General features: G+C 45.7%; 1 protein-coding gene across 2 annotated transcripts; it reads right to left on the bottom strand.

Annotated features, from left to right (window-relative positions):
- Positions 1–522: 522 nt before the first annotated feature.
- On the bottom strand, positions 523–3,032 carry LOC119274230 (transcription factor bHLH168-like). Of its 2 annotated transcripts, none has more exons than XM_037554895.1 (4): positions 2,892–3,032; positions 2,641–2,808; positions 1,498–1,890; positions 523–839 (listed from the first exon to the last, which is right to left on the bottom strand). In XM_037554895.1, the coding sequence occupies exons 1-4, from the start codon at positions 2,916–2,918 to the stop codon at positions 774–776; spliced, it is 654 nt and encodes a 217-aa protein (XP_037410792.1). In that variant the 5' UTR covers positions 2,919–3,032; the 3' UTR covers positions 523–773. The 2 variants fall into 2 exon arrangements, with proteins under 2 accessions (XP_037410792.1, XP_037410793.1); XM_037554896.1 differs by having other exon boundaries at positions 1,498–1,875.
- Between the last annotated feature and the right edge of the window lie 14,006 nt (positions 3,033–17,038).

Genomic DNA, 17,038 nt, shown 5'->3' with positions numbered 1-17,038 from the left:
TCCTCTTCATGCAAGGATTCTGGGTGAAGACCCTTGTCTCTTCTGGACTCGATGGCGGCGACGCTTTGCGCCATTTTCCCTCCTGTGGGCGTTGTCATTGAGCTTAGGTGTTTAGGGCATTGTGTGGCCTTGTACCCGGCTTCTCTTTGCTTTCTTTTGGTAGCGTAGCAGTTCTGCTTGATACGTTTATCAGGGGATCGACATTGTATGAGAGATACCCACCATCTTGTATCGTTCGGCCGTGTACTTGGTTCGGTTATTGCTTTATATGTAAAGCAGGGCGTAAACCTGTTTCGAGTCGCAGAGGGAGATGCACTGGTCGACAAATATCAATGCAGCTTGTTGTGGTGGTGGTGGTTGTTGTTATTGTTAATAGAAATTACACAAGGTGATTATATATTTTATACTCCCTCCGTCCGAAAATACTTGCCATCAAAATGGACAAATGGGGATGTATCTAGAACTAAAATACATCTAGATACATCCCCTTTTATTCATTTTGATGAGAAGTATTTCCGGACGGAGGGAGTATTTAACATGTAGTACAACAAGCTATGATTGCCCAAAACTTGTTTATAGAAATTATAGAGGGTGATTATAGATCGAAGATTGGTCCACATTTTTTTTGCATACATTGATAATGTTGTGAGTTCAACACTTTTACTAGTTATAGTTAAGGTGTTTCCACCCCTAATGGTAGTTAGTTAATGAATAGACATCATGTACCATTTCTGGGATGTTTATATTTACTTTTTACACAAATTGACTTACTATCATACCAATGCTCCCAGTCGTTCGGAAATTCTTGAAACATCTATACCAATTCTTGTGCTGAAAGCCTGTAAAATAACAAGAAAGAAATTTATGAAATCAGTTAACTTAATTTGATGCAAATTGGATAACTTTATAATTTGATATTTAGATGGAAATTAACCAATCCTCCATCACACAAGCAATTTTTTTCCAGCCGCGTCTAACTAAATTTAGCACATACATTCAGGCCATAAGAGAGGGACAAAAAATGAAGACATAAGTAAAGATGTGTATGTCATGTTGTGTACATCCAAGGTTGTTTTCAAACTTCTGGGCTAGCTTTCCTCCTTCTTTTTCTTTCTATCATTCTATAGCCTAAGAAAATGATTGGAGAGGAATCTATAGTTCCGCAGATTCACATACGCACAGGGACACTCTTATATTTTCTTTTGTGCATTTTACTTGTACATATGTTGCTAATTCAGTATAATGTTACTTAGAAACTAACATTACCCGTGAGATGAGTATGAACACATATTTTTATTAAGGCTATCGATTCAAGGTTCCAAAAAGGAAAAATAATATTTTGACACAAAAATCATTTTAATCAGCAAATAATGCTTTTAATGATACAATTTTCATGCCTCATGAACAATATTTTATTGGTATAATTAATTATTGGTCGAAACCTTAATCCTAGGACTCGTGTGCGCATTATGTTTTGCAGCGTGTGTATGTACGTACCCGGGAGTGTATAGTGTAGAATATTCTGTCGGCAGCAACAGAGTGATTAGCGTTAATGATGACAGCCCCTTCTTCCTCAAGAATGGTGATCACCTCATGGATCTTGATAGGCCTCTCTGTGCTGCATATCAGCCTTAGCTCCATGCTTTCATCGTCGTATTGCCGCACATCCACTACCCGTGGTGATACCTCCAATTTTTTTCCTCCTTCTGGTGACCCCGCACCGCTGCTTGTGGTAGCAGTGATAGTGGGCGTCGAGATGCCACTAACTCCCAGTAACGTAGCTATGGCTTGTGCAGAGACCTTCTTGTGTTGTAGATCATCGACCCGTTCCTTGAGCTTCTTGATGTATGATGCCGCCACATCCAGGCTGCCTAGCTGGCTCAATGTATCATATATATGCATTAAAGGAACAATAATATAAACATATTATGAAGTGATTTTTTTTATTTGATGACATGATTTCCTTGGCTGATAATCTTGATAATGGACGAGTTGTATTTTTTCCCAGTTTATTTATGGTGATGCATGTGATTACACAAAACAAACCTTCTGGATTTGACACTGTATTATTCATATCATCTTGTGTAAGCCCATACTTTCAAACATCACGTTATCTGGGCGCTATAGCGTTTAGAGGGGCATCATGCTAAGTCGATTACCACCAATTAACGCGCTATAGCACTAGTTAGCGCGCTAACACTTCTTCTGCTATTTGCCATAATCCACTATTTAAAACTTGCGTAAAAAAAATTGTGGATATCCTTTAGTCGACAGTGTGTTTGTACTCTTTGCTTAATAATATGGCTGTGTGGATCAATCGAAAAAAAAAGCAATGTGTTCTTACTTTGCACTTGTTTTTCTATACCGTGCCTCGACATGCCATGAGCTCCAAAAATATACTCTTGGACGGAGGGAGTAGTACCTAATGTGAAAATAAATGCCCAGCAAACACTCCTAATTACCATTCTCCACTTAAATATTCACAATACAATATATAAACTCAATAGTTTCTGGAGAGGACGAGATCATGAGATAATAAGCATGGAGAATTGGAGAGAAACAACTAGCTAGCTATCAATCAACTATATAAGAAAAAAGGGAACAAGCTAGCATGTGAAGAGAAGTGTGTTCTTTCATTACAGCGTGGGGGAAGTGTTGTTTTGGGATGAGGGACGCGAGCTTGTCGCAGAGCGTCTTCATGCGCTGCCTCCTCTGCCTCTCGGACCTCTTCTTCTCCATCGGTGCCGCCGTGTCGCCAGTCGCCCTGGTCCTCTTTCCGCCACTCACCGGCTTGGCCTTCATCTCCATCTAGCTTAGCAGGGAGAGATCGATCAGCAGCCGCGGTCTTATTGCTCTAGAACGAAATTTAAACGTAATGGAGAAGAAGATACCGAGGTGCAGGCAGCTGCTAGGTTCATGGCGGCAGCTCTAGCTAGGTAGGATTAGGATGCGATGGAGGAGGAAGAAGGAGTGCGTGGTAAGGGCTGGCCTGATCTGAGAATATATGCTAGGCCAATGGGTGTATAGAAAAAAGGGTATATATTGTGTTCAAAATGTGTGTACAGATATACGAGGTAGTATATCCGTGGCTACAGTAGTGGATTTCAGTACGTACACATGCTATTGGTTGGAGTGGGATGCAGTGGTGGAGCCAGAAAAATAGGGCCGAGTATTATTAAACCTTGTTGGGGTGGGCCAATCCATCAAAAAACACTGTTCATATACTAGGCCACTGGTGGGATGGAGAAATTTCAAGGGAGATTTGCAGCTGCGTGTTGTTGTTATATGCTCCGCGTGTTCCGGTGACAAAGGTGACAGCAGCGTGTGCATGCATGGATCTATTGGTTAAACACGTACAGTAGGATCCAGCGTATAATTCCCGGCCGTGGGCGATATATACAACAAGCACAGCATGCATGCAGGATTGGGTGCAAGTGGGAGTGGGCCTTCTGCCATATGTACGTGGGCGCAAGATACTTTCGTTTTTTTCCAAAAGGATCATGTATCTACTCCCTCCGTTTCACAATATAGTGTGCACACGTTTTCCGGGATCTAAGTTTGACCATAAATTTAAACAACGAAAGTGACTACGACGGGAGCAAAGGTTATACCAACGAATTTGCTATTTCGACACGAATTCGGTACTATAATTTTTACTTCCGCCGCAGTCGGTCTCGATGGTTGAATTTATGGTCAAACTTAAATTTTGGAAAGTGCGGGCACACTACATTGTACTAATCACCTCAAACATAATAAAAATTACATCAAGGTTCATGGACCACCGAACGACCATTGCCTCCGCCAGAACGAGCCGCCGACGCGCCATTGTCGCCGCTCCCATACTGTAGCCGGCCTGACCTTGTCGGTGACAACCAGGAAGTCTTCGTACACGTGCCCCTAAGGACCAGCGCCAACAGCTAGTTATATGAAGTTTTTCACGGTATGTTTTTTGGGACCTGTAGGGCTTGCTCTAATAGCATATTTCCGGGCCAACAACTAGTTATATGAAGTTGTCATGTCAAATATAGCCCAACTAATAGTCACGTGTACAATAGTTAGTCGTACTAGTATGTTATTGATATGCGGCCCATCTTTTTCTCTCACAAAACATGTTCGAACACATGCTACAGCCGGTTGTAATTCTACAGCCCGTTTATCATCTCTCTCTTTCAACCAGGGAAAAAAATCTAATGTGGGATCTCTTATAGCCCAGGTACGTCACTTTAGGGAATCTCCAACGCTGACATGTAAATTTGCTCCAGTATCCATCCACGAACAAGTGGGGACTTGTTCGCCGCCACGGATGCAGGAGGTGGCCATCCAAAGCTAGCCACATATGTCCGGTTACATTTCAAGCGAAATTCAACCAAAATGACAAAATTTAATGCAAACTCAAACAAACCAGATGATATTCATTTATACCTAGATTTTTTTTACATAAAACATGAACATATTTGGTCCGGTGAACTAAAAATGCATCGTGCGTAGATCATGCCTAGTACGAGCTTCATCCTGCATCATGCATAGTACAGGCGTGGCCACCGACGACGTGGGGCAGAGCGGGTGGCAGGCTTGGAGGATGTTGCATTGGCGGCGACGATCTCGCTGAGAGATCACTCTTCGCCGTACTTGGCTATCTCCTTGTCGAGGCATCGGAGACGGCACTTGCTCGGCTCCGCCGTCGTCATGGAGCGGTCCAGGGCCCAGCCGTAACCCAGGTCCGGGACCACTGTGATGTGTGGCGGCGGAACGTCGGAGTCTGTGAAGCCCGTCTGGGGCGCCTTCTTCGACGCGTTAGTGTGGCGAGGGGGCTCCTCCTTGACGCGGCATCCCATTTAGACACCGCGGTAGCGCTGGGAAGAGCGCGGAGGGGAGGGAGCTCTGGCTTCACGCGGAGGAACTTCTCAGTTGGTGACACCGGGCCGTTGGCGTGGAGGACAGAGCGACGGAGTGTCACCTCCAGCCGCTGCTCATACTAATCGTCCGTGATGGTGAACAACGGCGCGCGACTGCTACTGCAGCGGCTGGTCCTCCTTGTCACCTGAGGAGATGATGATCACCACCTTCCATGAGGAGCCGCCCGCCAATGAGGACGACGGCCCCGGAGTTCGAGGGCGGCAGCGCCAAGATCCCCACGACTTGCAGTGGTCCAGACGCCTGCAAAGTCCACCCCCGAGTTTGTCTCCGGTTTACGGAAAAGTGTGTTTGGATGGCTAAGCGGATCGATACCGGACCGCGTTGAATGACAGAAGACGCCCGGACGTATATGGATGACTTAGAAGGTCTGCATTGTACTCGCCCTCTTTTTGGTATAAGCAAAAATGCCACACAAACGGGCTATAAGCCTGTTTGCCATTGTGCTGTTTTTATTTACTATTCCCTCTGAGTCACTCATTTTGACACAAAGAAAATATAGTGAGTTATAATGTGCTCGATCATGACCGGACAGTGACCAGATGACCCGCCAAACATATAAGACGGGTTTGAGGCGCCCTAAATGCTCTTATGATGGCAGCGCCCTAGATCGATCTCCATGCCGGCCGGCACCGTGGCACCGCATTAATTAACTCAGTGAATGGATGGCAGAGAACGAACTGCCGGAAAATGTTTCATCGAATCGCATGCATGCCGTCCTCCTCGTCTTCCTCGTCGCGGAGAGGCAAGAACGGCGGTGGCGGTCCGGCCGACACGGATCTGATGACGTCGTCCTCAAATTCCTCCGACACGGATCTTCACCACTTCCTCGCCCGCATTTTGCCCTTCCGATCGCCGGCATAGCTGTAGGAATCCACGACAAGAGGTGGGTCCATGTCGGACCCATCGGAGGAGGAGGAATCAGAGATGACGATGTAGCCTTTCAAGCAACGGACGACGCGGTCTTGGTTGCGCTTGAGCTTGGCTATCATCGCCGCCTCCCACTCGGATTACTCAATGCCAAGCTGGAGCTGCTTGGCGTTGAGCTTCCGGAGCTGTCGGGCCTTCTTCTTCGCCTCATTCAGTGACCAGTGGCACGCTCACTCGAAGAGACGGTCATCCTCGTCGGGCACCCGGCGGCGGCGGGCGGACTGGGCAGACCCGTTGGACCCACTCGCCATCTCCCTTGCCCCCTACCTCTCGCGGCTGGCGGCACGTGCCTCTGACTCCAGAGTCTGTATCTGCGGCATCGGCGGAGCGGGCACTAGAACCCAGCACTGCCCTCGCGAAGCAGCGGCTGAAGGTGGAGGAGGCCGTCGGGCGGGAGAAGCAGATCGGGCAGGCCTCGCACATCCACGCGCAGGGCAGGAATGGCCGGCGCCGGCATCGGTGCTGCCGCGACGGGCGACGGGTGGCTTTACATCGGACCTAGAGCTGCCGCCCGTATCGACCCGCGAGTGCTCGAGTGCGATACGGAGCGCCAACTCCTCCTCGTCTCCGGAGCTGCCATCAGAGTGGCTGCTGGTGCTGAACAATGCTTGTCGGCGCTAGGGATTTGGCGGATTGGGGAAATGGGAGCGTCGAGGAGCGGAGCGGAGCGGAGCGGAGCGGAGCGGAGCGGAGCGGAATGAGCTAGGGTTTGTGCCGGACAGGGGGGTTTGTGGGATCGGGATGGGCCAACGGTGGGCCGGGCTGACATGGCGGACGCGCCCGGGCGTGCCTAGGCCGCCTCATATCCTCCCAACATTTGGGACGGATATGAGGAGTGCCAGTCAGCCCCGACGTTTGAGGCCCATTTGAGAGGTCTGATTTGGTCGGTTTTTCGTGCCCGAATGGCCTGCCCGGGCGTTTGAGACGAACACATGATGCCCGGTTGTAGATGCTCTGAGGCTGCCCTTGCTCATGTATATATCACGTTACGGAGAATATCACATGGAAAACAACATTCAAAAAAAACTTCGCGAGAATCACATTTAAAAATTTCTGAAAAATCTAGAAAAAACATGAGATTTTACGAAGGTGATGTCTCATTGCCATACGAAATTTTGAGTTAAAACACATTATAAGATGTGAGCTATGAAAAAGATAAATTCAGCAAATAATAATGATATTACTGTTTGGCATTATTCAATGATGATTTTGTTACTTTTACATCTCACAACCCGTAATGCGTTTAAACTTGAATTTTTGCATGGCAATAAGCCCCACACACACACACATGTATAGAAACAAAGACTCTCTATCTCACACACACATCTATACAAGCAAAGATTCTCTTTCCCTTTGTCTCTCTCCATCTCTCTCTCTCTCACACGTATACAAACAAACTACTTATCTCTCCCTCCGCATACGTCGCGTCAAGCCCTGTGATTCTGCGAACATTATTATTCCTGGCGTATGCATATAATATCGATGTGCATTTCACCAATATGAAGAATGTGCAAAAAATTGAATGGCCTATCACATCCATAGAAATGCGTGGTCGACGCATGCATGGATGCATGCATGGCGCCAAATGAAGAACAAAACCCGGATATATCTCTTGTGGAAACTAGCTAGCTAGTAGTCCGATGCATGGCACAGATGGACGATGGAGACATGCCATGCTAACATGTGTGCATGGACCAACACAGCAACGGCCCATCCTATGCTCCAAACAAAAAGCAGGTCTACAAAAATACAGATTTGTAGGCTACAAAAATACAGATTTGTGGCTACCAAGAAGGAAGAAAATTGTGGCCATTAGTAGTTTAGTACAAGTACAATCTTTATAATTTACTGGGGTCGCACGATAATGTTTTCATTTTTTAAAAGGCCCCATGTAGTTTGGGATCCATATTACTTTTCCAACAGTCATATACTACATTGCATGCCCTAATGCTTCACGTGCCCTTGTTCCTTCTTCCATGTATATATTCTATGCTCCACTTGGAAATTTGTGTACAGAACATTGCAAGCTAGAAATAGGACTTCACACACACTTTTCTTCTAAAAATTGTTTTGGCCATAATCTCCGTATCCAACTTTTCCCGAAATCACTAGTTACCCGATACATCAGTGAGTTCCATGCTGGGGCAAAGAACACAATCATGCCCAAAAGAAAAAACAAGAGAAAAGGAAGAGGAAAAAAATGTGATCAACACTGGCTCAACTAAAGCTGCTGTATCCCACGACTGCTGCGCCCACGGGAGAATTCCACCACGCTCCATTGCCATCGAATTGCCATGTACCAAGCAACACCTTCAAGAAGGACTGCGACGACGATGACACTGCTGCCCAGACGAGTCCTAGGATTTCTCCCGGCACGCGGAGGGGAGTGGGGGACAGGTACACCTGACGCCTTCAGGAAGGGTGGCGGCGCCCACATGCATCACCGTGTCCGTGCCGGCCAGGTCCGACAGAGATTTTCCCCTACCCCTCACACCCATAGCCCAGGACCGACCATCAGCTCCACCATGCCTACCGCCGACCAACATGCGCCACCACATCCACGAGAACACCATCATCGTCTCACCACGACAAACGCGGCGAGGCCGGCCAGGCCGAAACGAAGCCATCGTGGACAGGGACCTGCGGTGCCGCAGCCCCGTGGGAGGGGACAACCTCCACCGGCTCAGGCGGTAGCAGACCAGACGCAGAACAGGAGCACGCCAGGCCAACTGCCCAGTCGGGCCCAGATCGGGCCTGCTAAGCTTCCGCCGTCGCGCTACAGCAGACGCAACATGGTAGCCGCCGCCTCATCACCCGTAGCTCACCAGCTCAGCCGAAGGCGACCCTCCGGAGTCCAAGCCGGCCCAGCCAGAGGCGACCCGCCTGAGATGGTAGAAGCTCTTGATGTCATAAGAGCATTTTATTTGGCACCTGATGAACATTTTTTTGATGTTATTTTCGCCTCTGATTGCTTGCCATTGGTACAACAGCTGAATTCTTCTGTCCATGATCGATCTTCTATTGGCTCGGTTGTGGCTGATATCAATTATGCGACAAGCGTCTTCTATTCGGTGATCTTCAAACACGTGCGTCGGCATTTGAGTGTAGCTGCTCATTTGTTAGCTAAGTCATGTATGAACTTTGTTGGTCTTAGACTTTTTGTGATATTGTCTAAGTAATTAATAAAGTGCCGACATTGCTAAAGTTGTCATCTCATGATCTTTTGGTCAGGATATCATGCATGTGTGCATCACAGTGATGTAGACAATGAGGGTTTAACCTCCTTTAAAAAAACATGTCAAATTCAACACTTAGTAAAAGTTAACATTGTTATCCAAGTGCAATATTTCTCCATCCAAATCTATATGGGGGCTGATCCACATGTTATGTTGCATGAATTTATATTTCACCTTTTACAGAGCTATTGTTGTGAGAAACAATCACAATCAACAAGAATTACTGATGTGAATAAAAAAAAATCAGTCACTTCCACACGCCAAATAAAATATGTACAAATGGACTTCCACGTCCAATCACCCTCTTGTGACGAGGAAGAAAGCAAAGTGCAGCATGAGCCCAAACGCCATCACATCAACATTTGGCACGTTTACATGCATGTAACATCTGCTCGGCCAAGCTCTCCCTTTCATCCATCACTCCTCTTTTTCTTTTGCAACATAAACATTAATATATTTACTGCGATCAATGCGTAGTACATATTCATTTGTTAGGCACGATTCATACTCCACTCAATCTTCTACTTCGTACGAAGTTTCAGTATAGTTTAGAAACTAGAATTTTCTTTTTGTCAAAGAATTATTAACTTAACTGTCAATGTCAGCCAAAATTCTTGATGTTGAAGGTATTTGTTCCTTTCCCAAATTAATTTGTTCTCAACGTGCAAGTGAAAAATATATGTAGTCTGAAATAGGCCTCATGCATCCACGAGGTCTAGTTTCTTTAATCTAGCCGGAACCACTAGCTAACTAAGGAACTAATACTTATATCTCATGGTGAAATTGTGGCTGTTTAGTTAAAGGCGAAGTATCAACACCTGCAGTTTCATAAACATATAAGTTTGTGTGTGTGTGTGCGCGCGCGCGCGCATTTTGTAAAGGAAAATGAATTGTATCAATGGAGGAATAACAATAATCATAAAAAAAATGTATTGCTTACCTGTGTAGGAGGCATGTTCATGGCAGGGGATAGAGGATCGGTGACACCATTGCTAATAACGAGCGGTAGTGACGCGTGCTCTGGAAGGCGAGTCGCAACCGGCATAGAGCAATGGCTCACGGCCATGGCCGGCAGAGGGCGTGGGATCACGGACAAGGCCGACGGAGGGAAGGGGATCCCGGTCGAGGCCGGCGGAGGGCTAGTGCTGTTGGACGGGGCTGTCGTTGGAGAGCTAGGGCACCTGGCGATCGGCGGCGGCGCAGGACTAGACTCCATGGCGGCATAGATAAAGCACGATTCGTTTTCCTTTCTTTTTGCTGAATCGTTACCAAGCTAGAACGTAAGTCCAGAGGTTAGCTGCAAAACTGTGATTAAGTGGCTAGTTAGATTCACACCTTTGCTGTGCGCCGTACATCCTTGATCAAATGGCGTACGATGATAGTTTTCAGTTTTTACTGAATAAACGTTTTCACTTGATACTTCACCTTAGTTAAATAGTTATTGTTAAGTCACACTGCTCTTTTTTGGTCCATGATACATATTGCACAACTCACAGATTTGTTCAGGCATCTCCACCATGCAATTACATAGCCAAACATTTACAGTAATCTAGATATTGAGCAATTAGTGCATGAATGAATTCCAAATATTTGTTTTCCAAAAAAGTTCTCCAATGATGTACCAAAACAGATGCTATTGGTTGGAGAAGGTGCATGCACTCCATTTGTTGTTGTTGTTGTTAGAAGTATACACACCACATTTAAATTTCTATATTTTAACATGTACAACAACCTGTTATAGCCCAAGATTTGTTAATATAAATTATAGAGGGTGATTATAGATCGAAGATTGATCAACATATTTTTTTTCATACATTGATCATGTTGTGAGTAAAACACCTTTACTAGCTAGTTAAGGTGTTAATCGTAGTCAGTTAATCAACATACATCATGTACCATTTGTGGGATTTTTATTTATACAATTACGTGATTTTTTTTCCTTTTTACCCAAATCGACTTACTATCATACAAATGCTCCCAGTCGTTCGGAAATTCTTGAAGCATCTATGCCAATTCTAGTGCTGAAGGCCTGCACAATAATAAGAGAGAAATTTATGAAATTAGCAATTTAATTTGATGCAAATTAGGTAACTTTATAATTTCATATAGATGGAAACCAATCCTCCATCACAGAATGTAAATTTTTGCAGCTGCGTCTAATTAAATTTAGCACATATATTCTGGCCACAAGAAAAGGACAAAAAAAGAAGGAAATCAATTAAGACGTGTATGCCACGTTTTCAAACTTCTGGGCTTAGCTTTCCATCGTTCTATAGCCTAAGAAAATGATTGGAGAGGAATCTACAGTTCCGCGGTTTCACATACGCACAGGGGCACTAATATTTTCTTTTGTGCCTTTTACTTGTGTGTGTGTGTGTGTGTGTGTGTGTGTGTGTGTGTGTGTGTGTGTGTGTGTGTGTCGTTAATTCAGTTTAATGTTACTGCCTCCCTTCTCAAATGTAAGACTTTTTAGAGATTCCAATATAGACTACATACGGAGCAAATTGAGTGAATCTACACTTTGAAATGCGTCTATATACATATGTATGTAGTCCCTATTTGTTTTGACCCGGTATGTAGTCCCTATTAAAATCTTTGAAAGGTCTTATATTTAGAAACGGAGGGAGTACAATCGAAACTAACATTACCTGTCAGATAAGTATGAACACACATATTTTATAATGCTATCGCTCCAAGGTTCCAGAAAGAAAAAAAATGACACAAAAATCATTTCATTCCGAAAACAATGTTTTTAATGATACAATTTTCATGCCGCACAAACTATATTTCATTGATATTATTAATTATTGGTCGAAACCTTAATCCTATGACTGAGCGTGCGCATTACGTTTTGCATCGTATGTACGTATCCGGGAGAGTATAGTGTAGAATATTCTGTCGGTAGGAATCATTGATGATGACGGCCCCTTCTTCCTCAAGAATGGTGATCACCTCATGGAGTTTGATAGGCCTCTCTATGCTGCATATCAATCTCACCTCCATGCTTGCATAGCCGGGTTGCCGCACCTCCACTACTAGTGGTGATGCCTCCATTTTGTTTCCTCCTTCTGGTGACCCTGCGCCGCTGCTTCTGGTAGCGGTGATAATGGGCGTTGAGATGCCACTAACTCCCAGTAAGGTAGCCATGGCTTGTATAGAGGTCTTCTTGTGTTGTAGCTCATCGACCCACTCCGTGAGCTTCTTGATGTATGATGCCGCCACATCCAGGCTGCCTAACTGGGTCATTGTATCCTATATACGCATTAAAGGCACAATAATATTAACAGATTATGGGAGTGCTTTTCTTATTGTATGACATGATTTCCTTGGCTCATAGACATTCCTTTTTCCAGATAATGGAAGAGTTGTATTTTAGTCCACTCTATTTATGGTGATGCACACAATTACACATAACAAATCTTTTGAATTTCAATGTTTATTATTTATAATAAGTCGTGTAAAAACTATAGTGTTAAACAACACGCTTTCTTGGCGCTATAGCGTTAGAGGGGCATCATGCTAAGCCGCTTAGCATCAATTAAAGTGCTACAGCGCAGTTTAGCATGATATAGCACCAGTTTAGCGCGCTAACGCTTCTGCCGCTATTTGCATAACCCACTATTTCAAAACTTTGCGTAAAACCAATTGTGGATTTTCTTTAATCCACAATGTATTTGGACTTTACACTTGTTTTTCAACAGTACCTCGGCATGCCATGAGCTTCAAAAGTAGTAGCTATAGTGAAAATAAATGTCGAGCAAACATAGTTAATTGCCATTCGCCACTTAAATATTCCGAGTATATAAACTCATCTATTTCTGGACAGGATGAGAGCATGATATAAACATGGAGAATTGGAGAGAAACAACTAGCTAGCTATCACACAGTTCGGTTATATGCAATGAGCAAAAAATAGCATGTGAAGAGAGAATCCTGTTCTCAATTAGTTCTTGCAGCGTGGGGGAAGTGTTCTTTTGGGATGAGGGACCCGAGCTTCTCGCATAGCGCCTTCATGCGCTGCCTCCTCTCCCTCTCCAACACCTTCTTCTCCACCGGTACCGCCATGCCTCCGCTCGCCCTGGTCCTCTTTCCGCCCCTCGCCGGCCTTGCCTTCACCTCCATCTACCTTAGCAGGGAGAGACCGATCAGCAGCCACGGTGTTAATAATACTCTAGATCGAAATTTAGTTTAAACGTAATGGAGAGGAAGATCCCCCTTTTCGAAAAAAATGGAGAGGAAGATACCGAAGTGCAGGCAGCTGCTAGGTTCATGGCGGCAGCTCTAGCTAGGATGGATGAGATGGAGGAAGAAGAAGGAGTGCCTGTGCGTGGCCGGCTGGAGGGGGGCCTGATGATATATGCTCGGCCTATGGGAGTATCGGAAATATATATACCTGGTATATATTGTTTTGAGAAATGTGTGTAACATATATACGAGGTATGTATGTGGCTACAGTAGTGGATTGGAGTACGTGCACATGCTACAGTAGTGCTTGGGGAGGGAGAAATTTCAATGGAGCTTTGCGCGCGTTTGCAGCTGTGTCGTTGTTGTTGTTGTTGTTGTTGTTGTTGTTATTATGCTAGCTGCAGCGGTGTGCGAACGAATTGCATAGCTCCGTCTCTTTCCGTGACAAAGGTGACAGCAGCGTTTGCATGGATCCATTGGTTAAACAGACGTACGGTCGAGCGTATAATTCTCGGCCGTGGGCGATATGTCTCTGCAGGTAGCATGCATGATTGAGTGCAAGCGGGAGTGGGGCTTCTGCCATCGGTACCACAATAAACTTACTGTAAGAAAAGAAGATCGGTAACGAGTGATAGGTAAGATCCATCGTTACAAGGATTTTTGGTCGAAGACGGAAATTAATTATTCTCTTAGAGCATCTACAGCCGGACTTGGCAAATCCGGCTTCTCAAACGTCCGCGGGCACTGACAGGGCACGCCTTAAATTAGCCACTTTGCATCCGTTTCTCATATTTCATCCCCTAAATTCATACAAAGCATGCAAAAGAAATCCTACGTACTACGCTAGCTACTCTTTGTCGTCGGAGATGTCCACGACGACGGTGCCGGGCGCCGGCTGGACGGGCGGGTAGGAGGGCTCTGGCTCATCGTCCTCCTGCTCGACTGCATCCATGTAGGCAAACATCTCCGCCTCCTTCTCGTCTTCTTGTGCCTCCATCTTCTGCCGGCGACGGCGTCTTGCCTCCGCAGCCAACTCCGACTGGAGGGAATCGAGGATAGCCTGCTGCTCCGCCTGCAGATCCCCGCCGCCAACGTTCCCCACATCCTCCTCCTCCGGCTCATCCTCCTCCTCCTCCTTCTCCTCCACCTCCTCCTCCTCCCAACTCCTCCAGATACACTGCATCCGGAGGTACCCCCACGATCCGGGCTTCGCGCATAGCCCAGGTTGCTGAAGGAGCTCGAGCCGGCGCTCCAGCGTTGGAAATAGCTCGCTCCTTACCCGGAAGCGGGGGGGCATGGCTACTAGTGGACGGGTGGAGTGGAAAGTGGCGAGGGCGGCGGACAGGAGGAGGAAAGTGGCGACGGGTGGAGTAGGGTTTCGGTGCCGCCGGCCGACTTAAATAGCCGGGTTAGGCACTACGCGGCCCGCCGTAGCTGCGCCATGCGGCGCTACCAATCTGACGGAGGAAACGAGTTTCGGACCGCCGGGTTTGAGGGCGTTTTCGGCTGGGGCCCATTCGTCAGGCCGATGTGGCCTGCGTGCTCAGGCGTGCCCGGGTGCCCCATATCCGTCCCTTATTTTGGGCTGGATATGGAGGGTGTCGGTCAGCCCGGGCGTTTGAGGGTCGTTTGAGAGGCCCGTCTGATCAAAAAATCGTGACCTTGCAGTGACCCGGCAGCCTGTCCGGGCGTATGAGGCGGGTTTAAGGGGTTCGGTTGTAGATGCTCTTAGAGCTAGTCTGAAAAGTCCATTTTATAGAGCACCATGTTTTTTTGCACGGTACACAACCACTATGATTTCTTAAGGCTTCATTAAATAGGAGTCGTGTTGATCCATGTCTCTATGGTTGAACTCATCCCTTAGTTCTATCACTAGATTTTTAGTGGATGATGTAAGCATTATTGAAAGTTTGGTTTGACAGGTAAAGGACTTTATTTCATATAATGGTCATATCATTTACCGGGAGATGAGAAACGAAATTAGGGTAGTATTGCCCCAAACACTAAAAGATCAAATGAATTCTTCGCCAAACTGTCAGCCACCTGGTTTTCTTCCCTAAAGCAATGCTTAATTTTAGCATTATTTAAAGTTAATAAAGCTAGCATGAAAGATTTCCTCTCAAAAAAGAAAGCCCCGCCAAATAGGAGCTACCCACAAGTGTCGAAATGATTTGGTTTGGCTATGTAGAAATGATTTGATTTTTAATGATAAAATGCTTCTCCTCTGTAGGTTATTTTCCGTTGTACGCACTCGCTATGTACATGGTCTATGCTACAACAGCCAGAGTACCAACCCTTGTTGATGGCGGTGTGTACGTGATTGGAGCAGGTGGCTATGGAGGGTTTTTTTCAACAGGGTGGCAGCATAACCTATGGATCGATCCTCTATCCCCTTCGACATAGGCATATATAGTGTCGGTCTAGGAATGACGCCAAAAATCTCTGTGTCTACATTGCGTTTGCCTTCTCCAAACCATTCCCCTTACCTTCATATGCAATGTTTTACTTTCCATTGCTATACTCTTAGAATTGCATGCGTAGGTTGATTGCTTGACTTGTGATAAGTTGCTAAAATTTGCCAAGACTTAAAATTGAGAAAATGTTGGATTTTTATTTGGTCAAGTAGTCTAATCACCCCCCCCCCCTCTAGACCTACTTTCGATCCTGCAGGGAGGAAGGGGGAGGAGGAGAGGGGTGGGTGAAATTAAAGGTGGTAGGCACGCCTAGTAGTAGCGATGTATTCTTGACAGCGCTATTGCTATTGTGGTTAGCAGTAGCGCTTGTCCAGAGCAGCGCTACTACTAAGTGGGGCCCAATAGTAGTAGCGGTGTTGCCTTACCAAGCGCTACTGCTAAATTCTTAGCAGTAGCACTGTATTTTGGGTCGTGCTGCTACTGCAGCTAGCGTCGGTGGGCTCAATGGGAACCACTTAGCAGTAGCGCTTTTCTGGTTCCAACGCTACTGCTAAGGCCTTAGTAGTAGCGCTACTTGGAACCAATGCTACTGCTAATTAGCAGGAGCGTCTGTTCTTTTCCAGCGCTACTACTGATGTCCTAGCTATAAGCATTTTCCTAGTAGTGGTTGGATGAGATTATCATGTAATCGAGTTAGTTTTATCAGGGCTTGATCCCTAGTATCCACTATGTTCTGAGATTGATGTTGCTATGACTTTGCTACATTTAATGCTTGTCACTAGGGTCCGAGTACCATGATTACAGATATGAACCATTTATGTTTTCACCAATATATTTGTGTTCTGGATCCTACCATGCAATTCGTATGCACCTATGACGTGTTATGATCCGCATACCCCAAGGTGACAATAATTGGGATTCTTTCCGGTGATTACCGTAATTTGAGGAGTTCATGTATTCACTATGTGTTAATACTTTGTTTCGGTTCTCTATTAAAATGGGACCTTAATATCGCTTAGTTTCCCTATGGACCCCGCTGCCATGAGACACTACCAGAAACGCAAATATTTCTGTGGGTCAGAAACCGACAGGAAAATAAGGAAAACCATCAGGAATAGTATTTCCTGTCGGCCAACTGACAGGAATACCCGTCAGCCATAGCTTGACAGGGATAGGAGAAAATGCCTGTCGGGAGACCGACAGGAAACCTATTCCTGCCGGGTGGCCGTCAGGGAATGTAAATCCCTGTCGGGACAGAACCGTCAGGAAAATAGAATTGGGTGAACAAAAAAATAAAATGGATAGAAATACATTTTGCATAATTGATCTATTTCACAACAAATCAAGAACATACACAGC

The sequence above is a fragment of the Triticum dicoccoides genome, chromosome 3B (genome assembly GCF_002162155.2).
Source record: "Triticum dicoccoides isolate Atlit2015 ecotype Zavitan chromosome 3B, WEW_v2.0, whole genome shotgun sequence".
Lineage (NCBI taxonomy): Eukaryota > Viridiplantae > Streptophyta > Magnoliopsida > Poales > Poaceae > Triticum > Triticum dicoccoides.
This window is presented reverse-complemented; position numbering and strand designations above follow the sequence as displayed.

Excerpts from the sequence above, each read along its gene's own strand:
- LOC119274230 (XM_037554895.1), bottom strand. The coding sequence starts at position 2,918 with ATGAACCTAGCAGCTGCCTGCACCTCG. Across the intron at positions 1,891-2,640 it reads AACAACACTTCCCCCACGCT|GATACATTGAGCCAGCTAGG; the intron begins GTAATGAAAGAA and ends ATGCATATATAT. Across the intron at positions 840-1,497 it reads TCTACACTATACACTCCCGG|GCTTTCAGCACAAGAATTGG; the intron begins GTACGTACATAC and ends GTTATTTTACAG.